We start from the raw sequence: 14,428 nt of genomic DNA, 5'->3' as shown, positions 1-14,428 counted from the left end.
GATAAGAAACTGCCAAAAGCACCGAGAATGACTAGAACAAGTGTCAGTTTGCTAGGTTCCTCGCTCCTCTGGGGTTAAATGTAGTTTCTCTTATTCACGCTGAACACTGGCATACTGGAGACGAGGGTACACGTCACCTTGAAAGACGAGGACATATCCGTGCCAATACGAACAAATCGCCCTCAAAATGAAACACAGAGTCCAATGATGACAATTACTGCGGTCATTCACCACGTGACATAACAAGAGCAAACAATTCAGTAGCTTTAAAAATAGTTTATTTCCTTCTTCACAAACACATGAGCCTTCCGACCATTGTGCAGGGCACCACGAATTAAATAAAAACTTACATTGCAATGTATTTTTCTTCCATGATTCAAGATAAAATGGATTTTAAAAGCAAATGGATGCCAATTACAGGGGATTGGGAGGGGGCGAGGGTAGGTACCAGTTAACAGGGAGGCACGCGTTTTTCTACAGTGTTTATTGAAATAGGCAGCAGTCAGCACATGTGCTTCATATGAGTAGTTACCCCAAATTAGGAGAGATGCTGCATAGCCTGGTTTCCCCATGTATAGAGTGCAGTGCCAACAGTACTTTCGCTAAAGCACAAAAGACTTCTCCCTAGTAGTCTTCGTACCAGTAAAAGAATATGATTATTAAACATCTTCAATGTGGTTTTCATTACAAAAAAACATGTTTCACATAAAAGCTTCATAATACAATCCAGAGACAGAATTAGTACATGCTTAAAATCTGAAGCCAAGCTGGCTATTTCTGATAATGTGTTCATTTCTTCCAGTGTTTTTTACTTTCACAAGTATGCACCCAGTTTCCTACCAGGTTAAATAGACATGGAACACTTTTGCTCTGAGCACCACGATTCCCTCTCAAGAGCCTCTTCGGGGCCATAATCCTAACCCTAAGGAGAACGGTTCTAATTTGTATTCAGACTTGCTTCTTCCTCCACATCAGGTTAGTGTTGACCAAATCCCAGCAAACGTCAGACACAAAGGTTTGTGAGCAGAGGCCCAGAGAATAATTATGAAAACTTTCACAATGATCTAGGTTAAGAAACCACACAGAAAATAAATGATTTCACCTTATAAAAAGCCTCGACTTGAATTTAAACAGGAGATGGAAGTGAAAGGAATGAAGTGTTGCTTCAATCCAAGATGGGGAGTTCTTCATTGCAGTAGCAATAAAGCCACAGCAATAGCCCAGGGACGGTCCTATGGGCCTCTACCAATGGCTTGTGAGGTAGATACTGACGGCTTGAAGAGAGGTAGGTAAAGCCCAAATTTGTTTTCAATCCCTGCAAACGTCGCAACTGCCAGTCTGTAGCCCCCAACGTGATCGGGGTTGGGAGCAGGCAGTGTGACCCTGGAGGTAGGAACGGGCTCTGCCCCCATGGGCTTCCTAAAAGGAGAGAAAATAGAGCGAGAACCTGAGTTTTCGTTTTGTTTTTTAACTTGGTAAAAACAACGTTCAAAAACCGCTAAAGTCTGGATCAGAGAGGAGTTGTGGAATTCTAGTTAGCTGTATATTCCCTTTTGAAATGAGTCTGATAACATGACTTCAGTATTTTCCTACATCTTTTCGACTTCATCATAGGGACTAAAAACAGACATACCTTTCTCAATGACAACAGAGTATCAGAAGCAGCTGAAATGTATCAGGATACTTACACTCCTCCAAAATCAACGTAGAACCATCGCTGCAGCAATTCATAGGTCAGCAAAGTTACACCAAACTGGGGGGAGGAACGAAACACACGAGCTTTGAAAGAAATAAGAAATAACAGATGCAATGAGATTTTAAAAATTCACCTGATACCAAAGGTTTAGTTAAGAGCAAATTATTTCCATACCGCCAGCTCCTTTCCACAAAGCTTTTGGGCCTTCTTCCCGAAGGATCTTCCTAAAGCAGTCTATCACTCCGCTGTAAGTGGTCTGGCCGGCCCGGGCGGCCACCTGTAATCGAGTCTTGATAACATCAGCGGGGGTCACTAGAGATGCCGCAGGCATACCTGCAGGAAAGACAACACCTTCGCAGTCCAGTCACATTCTCCCTATATAAAAAGAACTGTGCTTTGAACTGCCGGCCGTGGAAAGAAAGTTAAGAATCGGATGAAATCAAATGCCTCTTTGCTGTCCCCTCTGGGAAGCACAGCTGTGACTCTCATCCGCAGTGAAGGAGGCTCCAACACACCTAGAGGAGCACACGCCTCGTCTCCAGATCACCAACCTCCGTTTGTTATGCTTATATTCTTAAATAGTTTGAAGGAATTATTTATCAAGACGATGACTTCGAGTGGTTGAGAACGGAGAAAGATTTTGTTTGTTTGTTTTTTCTTTTGCTTTCCTGTGGAAATCAGAGTTACTAGGTCTGAGTTTTCAGAGGTGAAGCTTGTTATCCGTCTCCTCTTCCTGCTTTTCTGGCAGTCGGCGATGCCTTGTCACATACACTCAACCACCCCCCACCTTCCAAACCCTCACCTCTTCATTTACATCAGAGAAAGACTTTACTGACAGCTAAACAAACAGTGGTGTGTGTGTGTGTGTGTGTGTGTGTGTGTGTGTGTGTGTGTGTGTGTGTGTGTGTGTGTGTGTGTGTGTGTGTGTGTGTGTGTGTGTGTGTGTGTGTGTGTGTGTGTGTGTGTGTGTGTGTGTGTGTGTGTGTGTTTTGACCTGAAGGGGAGGTGCCCACAGATAACACTTCAGGATTCCTCTTTCCTATAACTGACATCTCCAGAAAAAATATGACAGAAAGCTTAAAATTTACATTGGCTGATAATCAATGAAAAAGAAACAACAACAACAACAAAAACCCTCCCAAAATTACCAATGGGAAATTTTTCAACAGTCATTTTATCCAAACTGGGGCAGCCCATGTTTAGATTTTTTAAAAGCGAGACTGTACTCAGAAGACACTGTCTCTTATGGTTTTATTACTTTTCCATTATGAACCTATTCCAAACCAAATTGGTCAAATGCAGATGCATAAATCTCCTTTGCTTTTTTTAAGGCTTAATAATTCTGTAAGAATTTCTGTCCAAACCAACGTGGTCTGGCTCACAACTCCATCTCATCCTTCTAACAGACAGCTTTAAAGTTACAGTGTGTGTGTATGTGCTCGGAGGGAAATCTGCAGAGTACACGTTTGCATTTATATCACTAAGCTGTATCTTTTCCTCTTCCATCTATACTAAGCTCCTCAAACATTCATTTTAACAGTTTTTATAAAAATGCATCACGTTTTTGCATATGAGAAAGCTCACTTTATATCCAGTGCTTTACTGGATAAGTCATACTGAATTTCCTATTAGCTTAGAGGAATTATTTCAACTTTGAGCCAGGAATTTATCCTCCAACATAATGGAAGGAAACATGAAAAATGCTTAGAAACCCACTGTGTTCACACCACCAATTTTGTTTCACTTCCTGGTTTAGAAAGAGTTTAGCAAGGCTGTCTGCTTTAGACACGCAATAAAATCCTCCTTACAACGGTGGGGAGGCATGTCAGAGTGTGAATGTGAAAGACATACAAGCAATAAAATGGGTAAAAAGTTTCCTTCAGTTAGGGCAGTTTTCATAAATAGCTACTTGTTATGAAAAAAGAGAGAAGTATTGGGGAGGGCAGGGAGGAAAGACATTTATCAGTGGAATAAAAATGCCAAGAGAAACGTGTAAGATGTTTAGCAAGTTGTCTGGTAAAAAGTGATTGGTGTGTGTGTTGGCGGGGGCGGGGTACTGGAAACATGGCGGCCTGCACACGACTCTCATCCTCTCCACCCCCTGCTCCCACCTCTCCTAGGAGGACAGCTGCTAGGGCCTCGGAGGGACTGTGGATATCCCTGTGGACAGGGGGTTTCTGGTGTGGAGATTTGCTAAATTCACCTGGAGAATAGCATCAGGCTGCTCCAAAGCAAGGCCAGGAAGGCAGCATCCACCGGGAAGAGCTTGGCCACCGGAGATGTGCTGATTTGGGGGGGTCAGGGATGGCAAAGACTCTAAGCCAATTTGCCTGGTCTCTCCCGGCTTGCAAAAGGGTAAAGACAATGCTGAGCAAGAGGTCAAGTCTTGGGACTTCCCTGGTGGTGCAGTGGTTAAGATTCCGTGCTCCCAATGCAGGGGTCCCGGGTTTGATTCCCGGTCAGGGAACTAGATCCCACATGCATGCCACAACTAAGAGTTCACATGCTACAAATAAGGAGCCCACGTACCACGACTAAGACCCGGTGCAACCAAATAAAAACAACAACAACAACAAAAAAAAGAGGTCAAGTTTTCTCTCTTCCCAAAGATGGGAGAACAAGAGAAGGCTAGGCAACAGGGAGGCAGCTTTTAGGTTCCTCAACAGAAGGGGACCACTGCCCAGCTGGTGCTTCAGAGATGAGACAAATGGTGAGAACTTGGGGCCACCTGCTACCTGTGTGACTGGAACAACTTGGGTGTTCTCCAGCCAATAAAATAATTATAACTCTTGGGCTTCCCTGGTGGTGCAGTGGTTGAGAGTCCGCCTGCCGATGCAGGGGACACGGGTTCGTGCCCCGGTCCGGGAAGATCCCACATGCCACGGAGCGGCTAGGCCCATGAGTCATGGCTGTTGAGCCTGCGCGTCCGGAGCCTGTGCTCTGCAACGGGAGAGACCACAACAGTGAGAGGCCCACATACAGCAAAAATAAATAAATAAATAAAAATTAAAAAAAATTATAACTCTTTAAGAGGGTGCCCAGGGGCCTCCCTGGTGGCGCAAGTGGTTGAGAATCCGCCTGCCGATGCAGGGGATACGGGTTCGTGCCCCGGTCTGGGAGAATCCCATATGCCGCGGAGCGGCTGGGCCCGTGAGCCATGGCCGCTGAGCCTGCGCGTCCGGAGCCTGCGCGTCCGGAGCCTGTGCTCCGCGACGGGGGAGGCCACAACAGTGAGAGGCCCGCATACCGCAAAAAAAAAAAAAAAAAAAAAAAGAGGGTGCCCAGCAGCTAGAGAGTAGAAGGTCATTTACAACAAAAAGAAAGCATGATTGGCAAAACACAGCTTTGGTACAAGGATATGTTGTATAACACAGGGCATATAGCCAATATTTTACAATAACCACAAATGGAATATAACCTTTAAAAATTGTGAATCACTATACTGTACAACCGAAACTTATATAATATTGTACCTCAACTCTACCTCAAAAAAAAAAAACCACACACACACGAAAAAACAACCCAGGGGCTTCCCTGGTGGCGCAGTGGTTGAGAGTCCGCCTGCCGATGCAGGGGACACAGGTTCATGACACGGTCCAGGAAGATCCCACATGCCGCGGGGCGGCTGGGCCCGTGAGCCATGGCTGCTGGGCCTGTGCGTCCGGAGCCTGTGCTCCGCGACGGGAGAGGCCACAACAGTGAGAGGCCCGCGTACTGCAACAACAACAAAAAAAACCCAGCAAGGACCAATGAAAAGATATCATATGACAAAAAATAGAACTTTGGGGTAAGTCAGCCTTAATTTTCACAAATATCCCATTAGTATTTGTAAAAAAAAAATGTGCTTCTCTGTTTATGGGACACAGTTAATATCTATGTATTTTGGATCAAGGTTAAGTTTGCAGAATCCCTTTGCACCCTTATTTATATTATCTACTTGATGTATCAGTTTCTAAGAATAGTGTAAAGATTTTCATTTAGAAAGAGAAAATACCACATTCTCGTCATACTTTTAACTTGAGGTTTTATAAGACGATATTATGTTGATAGTACAGAGAGGCTTCTTAGTGAACTTTACCTTTTCTAAGTGTAAAATATGCCTCTGTGCTTCTGAATGCTATTTTTAAACGCTGAATTCCATTTAGTTTGACATTAATATTGCTACACTTGCTTATTGTTGGTGTTTGCCTGGTACATATTTTTCAATCCATTCTCTTTCCATCTTTCTATGTCACTGTTTTCTCGAATTTCAGATGACTAGATTTTCTTTCACAACTTGGCTAAAACTGTTTGTCTTTACTAGGGGCACTGAACGCATTCAGTTGTGGCTCGCAGACTGATTTCTGCCTGGGTTAGTTACGGTTTTTATTTTCTCTGCTTCTAGGTGTTTCCCTTTTGATTTCCACCCTTTCCTGACTAATTCAATTTGTCTAAATATCATAAGCGTTTGTTACACAGGTGTGAGTTACAGTGTGTGCAATGAATGAGCACTGACATCTCTGCAAGCTGAGGAGGCGGTGCCCCCTCCCTTTGTCTCCCTATGTTGCTTGCCTCCCAATGACGCTTCTTGTACAAAAACACATAAGCCAAGGTTAGCAGTCATTCAGACCGACTCTCGGGTTTAACTTGTATCTGCTCTGTTTCATATATCCCACAGTGTCCTCTTTCTTAAGTTCACTTTTCATTTGGCCTCCGAGAGGTCTGTGAGGGGTACCTGTGAGTCCTGGCTGGGAGGGACTACCCTGGTTTGGCCTCTGCTCTTGAAGGCAAGCGTGCCTGCTGGGAACATAACTGCAGATCAAGACCTCCTCTCCTCGGCATTTTGACGGAAGCCAGCACCACAGATGAGAAGCCAATCTTCCATTACTGATTGGTTTTCTGTCCGCTTTTCCTTATTGCTTCTCCGTGGATAACTCCTATTAAACAGATGTTAGACCTCTCGGATTCATCCTACATATCTCTTAAATTTTCTGTTATTTTTCATCTATGTATTTGTGATCCATAGTCTAGAGTTTTTTGTTTGTTTTTTCCCATGACTTTATTTTCCACGTGTCAAATTTGGTGTGTGTTTTTTTTTTATGGATTTCTAAGTTTGGCAATCTTTTTATTAACTTTCAAGAAAGCCTCCTTACTGAGTGTTTCTTTCAAATCTGAGGACCCGAATTATAGTTCTTACAAGTTCTCCTCTGTTCCCTGAATTGCCTGTTTTCTCTGTAATTCTTCTGTTTACTTACCTTATTGCTCCTTGTTGTCTGAGGGGACCCCTGGCTGTCTGCTGACATTCAAGTTCAAAGGACAGGCTGATTTGTGCTGTGGACAGCTTTCCACTGCACTCTGGGCCAGCCTCACCCACAGGCCTCTCTGCTGAATGGAGAGAGTTTGTGAAATGGGTGAGGCCCGTAACTGCATGCAGGGGCTAAGATAGGCTGGCAGGGCAGGGACCTTCCGAATCCTGCAATGCGGGGTGCTTCACTCTGGAGGTAGAAGGAATTATTTTCTACCCCTCTTTGGAAGAGCTGCTATTAGTTCATTTCTTTCCCCCCACCCCCCGCATCTGTGGTAAAGGTCTGGAATTACCGTTAAGCCTTGCCCTGCTTTCTTTCAGTTCTTTACAACCGCCCTCTCCAGGCAAGTGTTCCCTTCCTTTAGAATACAGCTCTGGGCTTTTAGCCTCCTTTCAAATGTTGCCTGAAGTTCCATATAAAAAGGAGAAGAGAGAGGAGCAAGCCGACCTCCCCACAGTAAATGCAGTTCCTTAACTCTTGTTAATGATTTACCCTAAAACCTCCCCCAACACTCAAAGCATTTTATCTATTGTTCACTCTGAGGTTAAAATTATCTGGTTTTGCTCTTAAATTAATAAAAGTAGTTTCTCCTGCTGGTGTTCTGGGCTGTGGCATTTTTCACTTGTTTCAGGTTTTGGTTCCTATCTTCCGAAGGCTGGTGCTAATAAGGAGTTTTTTTGTTTGTTTGTTTGTTTTGCGGTACGCGGGCCTCTCACTGTTGTGGCCTCTCCCGTTGCGGAGCACAGGCTCCGGATGTGCAGGCTCAGCAGCCATGGCTCACGGGCCCAGCCGCTCCGCGGCATGTGGGATCTTCTCGGACCGGGGCATGAACTGGTGTCCCCTGCATCGGCAGGCGGACACTCAACCACTGCGCCACCAGGGAAGCCCAATAAGGAGTTTTTTAACATGTATTTTCTAACATTTTAAGGTATTTGGGAGGAGAGATGGATCAACATGTTCAGTCCATTACCTTGATCCAACCTCTCCATTACTCTTTTTTTTTTAAGGATCTAAGAATTGCTTTTAAATTATCTTAAGCTTTATGTCTACATAATTAAAAAATTGTTAACATTTTATATAATTATGTGCCAATGGTACTTTTCTCCTAACTTAATTCTTCTAACACATTTGTAAAAGCATCATGATCAGTCACACACATAACTCTTTTAAAGATATTCCTGAATTACTACTTAGTCTAAAGCTAATTAATTCAAAGACAAGATCACAAGACCATCACTGCAGTCTGACTTGTCCTCTACCTCACCACTCTGACAGGATCATCTGGGATGAGCGGTCACTCTATAACATTTGAGAAGTATTAGATATCCTTTATTTGATATTATCCATAAACCATATTGAAATGCCCTTCATTAATCAAAAAAATAACACTTAATTAGAGTGAGTCAGAATTTGGTTCCTTAATTTCAGGCCCCTTGCTTCAACCCTCACCTTCTGACAACACATGAGGCACTTTGGCTAATGAACATAAATTCAAATATCTGTTGGTCTTAACTCGATCCTGTGAATTAATGGAGATGTTCCCAGTATCTAAATATCTTCCCAGTTTATCACTAGATACGTAGACCTAAAAAAATTTAATATTCTCTACATTTTAAGATACTAACAACCACCTGTTAAAAAGCTGTATATTGGGTTTCCCTGGTGGCGCAGTGGTTGGGAGTCTGCCTGCTAACGCAGGGGACGTGGGTTTGCGCCCTGGTCTGGGAAGATCCCACATGCCGCGGAGCAACTAGGCCCGTGAGCCACAATTACTGAGCCTGCGCGTCTGGAGCCTATGCTCCGCAACAAGAGAGGCCACGATAAGTGAGAGGCCCGCGCACCACGATGAAGAGTGGCCCCCGCTCGCCGCAACTAGAGAAAGCCCTTGCACAGAAATGAAGACCCAACACAGCCATAAATAAAAAAATAAAAAAATAAAAAGGCTGTATATTACTAAAGCAATCTAACTTTAAATCAAATCAAATTTTTGGAGAAAGTAAGGTAATACTTACTGAATAACTGAAATTCCTGTCAAAACATAAAAGGTAAAATCATGTTCACTGAACCCAGATCCATCTTATGTATAATAGTATTGTTCAACAAAAAATATACGTATCCTGTATAAGAGATAAATTGAAATATAAAATATAAAAATCATATTTTATATTAAAATGTGTATTTTACATAACATATAAAAATAGCATTAAGACATTTCTTATAATAAATAAGTCAGTGCTCAATTACTGTTCCTCATAGCTTATTTTGAGATCAGCTTTTCTCCTTTCTCTTCATGACAACAAAGATCACTCTGGCCCTGGGACCTACTTCCTGGGCTTCTGTGCATACCCACCCCATCACTGTGTCCTCTCCTGAGGAAATGCCTTTCTTCCCCTGGTATCCACAAGAGGAACATGGGGTCTGAACTGGCTTGCAACCAACAGCCCACACACGTGTGGTACATTTTGTGGTCACTGCCCTTCTTGATGGTGTTGTACTGGGCACACTTCTGACCACAGTCTTCTTGCCCTTTCCATACTGAATTCGGCTCCCCGGCCGAGCACACCTGCAAGGCTCTACACTCAGCAGATGGTGGCCCTGCTTCCTCCCAGGACATCAGTTAACTGCTTATCACTGGATATAGATTTTTATGTTTATCTTACTAAAAAAAAAATTACTAATCTTCCTTATTAATTCTGATATTTTTAGGCATTTTAATTTGGATTTTCAGGTAAACAATCATTTTCAAATAATGATAGATTCATTTCTTCTTTTCTAATATTTATGCCTCTTCCTTCCTTTTCATATTTACCACATTGACTGGAACCTCCAAATAAGGCTAAAAAACTGGATAACAGAAACATCCCTAACTTTAATGAGAATAGAGGTTATGGCAGTGGCCATTGGCTTCTGATATCTGTTATGAAATTAAGAAAGTAGCTTAGTTCTCATTACATAGTTTATACAGGTTTGTGGAAGATAAAGACCATCAAGCTTTGTGGCTTATCTGTCCTTTCAAGAAAAAACCAGTGACACAGTCTGTCTTCTATTGTCCTGTCTACAGGGAAGGGGAAGATGGACAATAAAATGAAGGTAAACGTTCTATAGTCGGCGTGGCAGTTCGCTCCCAAATGGGCCTCAGTGATCTTCACCTGCTGTTGCTCACACCTCTGCCTCTGCATGGTCTTTGTGCACGTTACGGAGGGCTGATCAGTAGGACTAATAGGACGGTGTGGAAATGAAGGAGTGCGACTTAACAAGGCTTGGTCATAAACACACTGCAGCTTCGATTTGCTGCTTCTTCTTCTCACCTTCCTCCCCCAACTTCTCCTGCCCTGTCCCTCCCTTTCCCTCCTCCCTCTCTCTCTGGTCTTGCTCTGGGGGAAGCCAGCCGCTGTGTCACGAGGACATCCAAGGACCTATGGAGAGGCCCTATGGCAAGGAACTGACGGTCTGCCAATGCCGTGGGTGCTGCCAATGCCATGTGTGCGACTGAGCCATCTTGAAAGCGCGTCCTCCGACCCCAGTCAGGCCTTCTAGAGCCCTAACATCTTGACTGCAGCCTCATGACACACTCGAGCTACAGGTCCCCAGGTAAGCTGCTCCCAACCCACAGAAACTGGGATAATAAACATTTGTTGTTTGAAGCTGCTAAGTTTGGGGTAACCTGTTATGTGGCAACAAGTAACTAATACAGAAGGTATGTGGAAAACAACTCTGAAAGACAACAGGATGGCTAGAGGGCTAAAATAATAGCAGAATGGGGATGTAAAGCAGTTCAAACTTTCAAGAAGGACATGGCAATGCCTTAAAAACAATCATAATTTTTTTTTAAACCAGCAAACTCACATCAGAGAATTTATTTCTCCCAAGAAAACAATCCAGAATAGGGGGACAAGCCTTACGCACAAAGATGTTTTTTAACAATACCATGTATTTAAATTTTTTTTTGAAAAAAAAGTTTGTTATCTAAGATTGAAGATGATGTAAGTATGCAGCAAATTAAAAATTTTGTTTACAAAGTTTCAAATGACATAAGAAAATTAATATTATTATTGAACATTTAAAAATACTTATTATGTGCCGGGTGCTTTCCTGGATCTTTATATCCATTAATTCACTTAATCCTCATAATAATCTTATAAGACTAAGACTATTCTTATTTCCATATAGAGGTGGAGAAACAAGCCTAGAGGCATTAAGTAACTCATTCAGGTCATACAGTTCTCAGCAGGGAAACTGGAATTTGAACCCAGATAGTCTGACCCCACAGCACATGCCATGAACCATTTTGCTGTGATGGTGAACAACGCTTCCGAAACGATACTAAGTGAAAACCACATACCCATAATGTGATCACAGTTCTGTTAAAAACCATCCAAGGGGGGGAGAAATTAGCAAAAATATTAAATGGTGATTATCTTAGAGTCATGGAATAATGGATACTGTTATCTTATTTACGTGTTCCGATACTTTCCAAATATTTTACAATGGTCAATATTTTCATAATCCTACAAAAAATAGAAGACAATAAACTTTAAAAGAGAAAAAAAAATCCACTCGTAATTTCTACTGTAGAAATTACTGATCTGCACAGATCACCCAGGAAAACTTGTACCCAGAGACAAAAATTATGTCTGGGTAGCTACCTTCTCCAAGGGAAGAGTTAAAGGCAATATTTTTGTGGTTCAAAGAAAACAAAGCTTGGAGAATGTCCTAGACTTTGATCTGAGCTCTAATACTTATCTTCTGATGTTGCAGCTGATTTTTGGAGTGAGTTACAGACAGATTCTCTTGGATTCAACATAATGATGGCTAACACGTACTGAGTATTTACTCTCTGCCAGGCTACAGGCTAAGTCCTCCACATGGGTGCTCTCACTAGAGCCTCATAGCCACTCTCTCCCGTCAGTACAATTACCATCTCCCTTTATGGCTGAGGAAATCAAGTCCAGGGAGCTTAAGTAACTTGCCTGAGGTCACATACTACTAAGTGGTATGTCAGTTCTCCCCAGTAGGTCCTACCTTATTTCAAGTAAATAACTGGAAATAAATTGTATTATATACACCCTTTTGGTTCAAAAGATATTATCATTTATACATCTGTAAATGACATATAAAGGACACAGTGAGTGAGTCAATGGCCAAACTGGGATTAAAACAGGGAATTCTATGGTTGAGTCTTGAGATCATGATTTTCTGATTTAGGTAGAGTGGTCTCACTGCTACTCATACAGTGAGGCTCCCTGAGCAGCCAGGAAAGGACAGCCCTGCCTCATACACCAACATCACCACCTTTGAAGAAAAGGGATTAACCAAGAATTACAGAGGAGCCCCATGGGTTCCCGCCTCCAGGGCTCCCCAGGCTACAGGCAGGACACGGGGCTCACAAAACAGCAAACAACTTCTCAAAGCAGGGGGTAGTTCTCAAGAGGCTCAAGCCACATGTCTGATGAGAACAACACCTGTATCAAAATTGTTTGGACCCAGGCACCCCATGACTGCCTTAGGGTCTGTTAACTCATTAAATGTTTGTCACCACCTGGAGAGCTAATCCAGATTGTTCTAGCCTTTAGGGTCTCTAAACAAGGAGAAGCATCAAAGAATGAACTCATTCCTGCTGGGGCTATAATCAAATTTCCTCTAAGGATTTACACTGGGAATGTAGAAGCCAACGTCTGCGTCTATTTTCTTCTGTTGATACTTTCACTGTAGCACTATAGAAGACAGTCATTTCTCTCTGAGATTCAATATACGCCCCCCCGCCCCCAATCTTACAACCTTGCACAGCTAGCAGAAATCAGGTATCTAATAGACCCAAGCTGTTTCTAGTTCTACTACATTTCTTTTCTCTCAATGACAATAACTACTGCTTAAATTTTGGACAAGTTTTATGTACTGTTTTGGTTAGACACCTTTAAGGCACAAGTATTAACATTTTAAAAAAACTTCTGACTGAACAGTTCTTGTTCTTACACCATGAAGTGAAACTATGAAATGACATGGAACCTGAATTGGAATCCAACAATACTACAAATGCACCAATTTTTAACGAGCTTTTTTTGGAGTTGAGAAATTAAGCTTGTCTAATAGTCTAACCTGCCAGAAGTTAAGATTCATTTCTTTCCCTTTCATTTTAGTAGCTCTTCAAAGCAATCTAAAGCCATCTCACATGTACCCTGTCGAGAATTAAGCAAAAATTCCAGTGCAGTGGCACAGTGGGAACAGAGCTCTGAGGACACTCACCGGCTATGGCGCCAGCTAAGAGCAGGCTTCCGGGGCTAATCTGCCCATCTTCATTTGCAAGGGAAGCCTTCACATGAGCATAGCATGGGAAGTAGATGGCCGAGAAAGGAATGTCCCGCAGAAAGCATGCTTTGGCACCCTGTACGTTTGAAAAGGAAGAAAAACCACATGAAACACATATCCCATTCAGAAGATCAAACTTCTTTGGAGCTTCCCTCAGAACAAAATATTCCTGGAGAAGACCAAATTTGTACTTAACAAATTGAAAGGGGAACAGAAAAATATATATATAACCCAAATTCTGCAAGTAATAAATCAGAATCTTGTATTTTAAAATAAAACATTTTACTGTGTGGTATAAGCGAGAGGGGAGAGTTCTTGTTTATTCTAATGGTAAGATTTCGATGAAAACATTTTCGGAACTCTGCCTGCCACATCCTTTTAAATCCCTAATTGATGGCAGGTCACTGGCATTTCAAGGAGGATCTGTTCTCAGAAGATGGGCAACAAAAACCAAGATACCTCTGTGTTTACACACTAGGAAGTGGACAAATTATAAAGATGGTAGGGGAAGGGGTTTGTTTTTCATATTGTTTGAGACTCTGATGAAAATGTTGGACTCTTTCCCAGAAAAAATTACACATATGTAAAAAATTAGACACCTTTTCAAGGGGTTCATGGATTCCCCCAATTTATTCATATACTTAGCCCGACTGCCCCAGGGCTTATGAAACATTGATAAATGCCTGTCCTAAAGCCTTAAAATGTTTATAATAATTCCTATATATTTAAGAGCTCTGTGTAGAACAATTAGCAACTAAGGCAAAGTCTTCACCAAATAGTTTCTGGTGCCAAAATAATGCCATGGGGAGGCCTTGAAAATTGATGCATGCCCAGAAATACGATATAAAATTCTAATGAAAACCACAAGACATATACTGTGTTTTAGGTAGGCTAAACCTACCTACCTTCAGAAGCCCCGCTTTTCAACACAATGATTTAATACCATTTCTTTCACAGATTTCTAATGCCCAAAAATGTTCATCAAATTTAGAGATTCTTCAAGGAAAATAATGAATCCATCCAGATTCCACAGATCTAGCCAAGCCCCGTGACATTTATTGAGGTCTAGTGATGTTGGCTCTCCGGTATTTGCCTGATGTCAGCCTCCAATCTGTCAAAGTTCCTTAACACTACACATCTG

The 14,428-nt window shown here is 42.3% G+C and overlaps 1 protein-coding gene across 2 annotated transcripts in view; it reads right to left on the bottom strand.

Moving 5' to 3' along the window:
• Positions 1-261: 261 nt before the first annotated feature.
• Positions 262-14,428, bottom strand: part of SLC25A13 (solute carrier family 25 member 13) — a 209,686-nt gene continuing 195,519 nt past the window's right edge. For both annotated transcript variants that reach the window (XM_060108215.1, XM_060108216.1), the window contains exons 15-18: positions 13,225-13,363; positions 1,871-2,029; positions 1,689-1,779; positions 262-1,419 (exon numbers count right to left, since the gene is read on the bottom strand). In XM_060108215.1, coding sequence (XP_059964198.1) covers positions 1,233-1,419; positions 1,689-1,779; positions 1,871-2,029; positions 13,225-13,363 — 576 coding nt within the window. In that variant the 3' untranslated portion in view covers positions 262-1,232. The remainder of the gene's footprint in view (positions 1,420-1,688; positions 1,780-1,870; positions 2,030-13,224; positions 13,364-14,428) is intronic.

This window comes from Mesoplodon densirostris, chromosome 9 (genome assembly GCF_025265405.1).
Source record: "Mesoplodon densirostris isolate mMesDen1 chromosome 9, mMesDen1 primary haplotype, whole genome shotgun sequence".
NCBI lineage: Eukaryota > Metazoa > Chordata > Mammalia > Artiodactyla > Ziphiidae > Mesoplodon > Mesoplodon densirostris.
The sequence above is the reverse complement of the archived record's forward strand: the minus strand, read 5'-3'. Positions and strand labels throughout refer to the sequence as shown.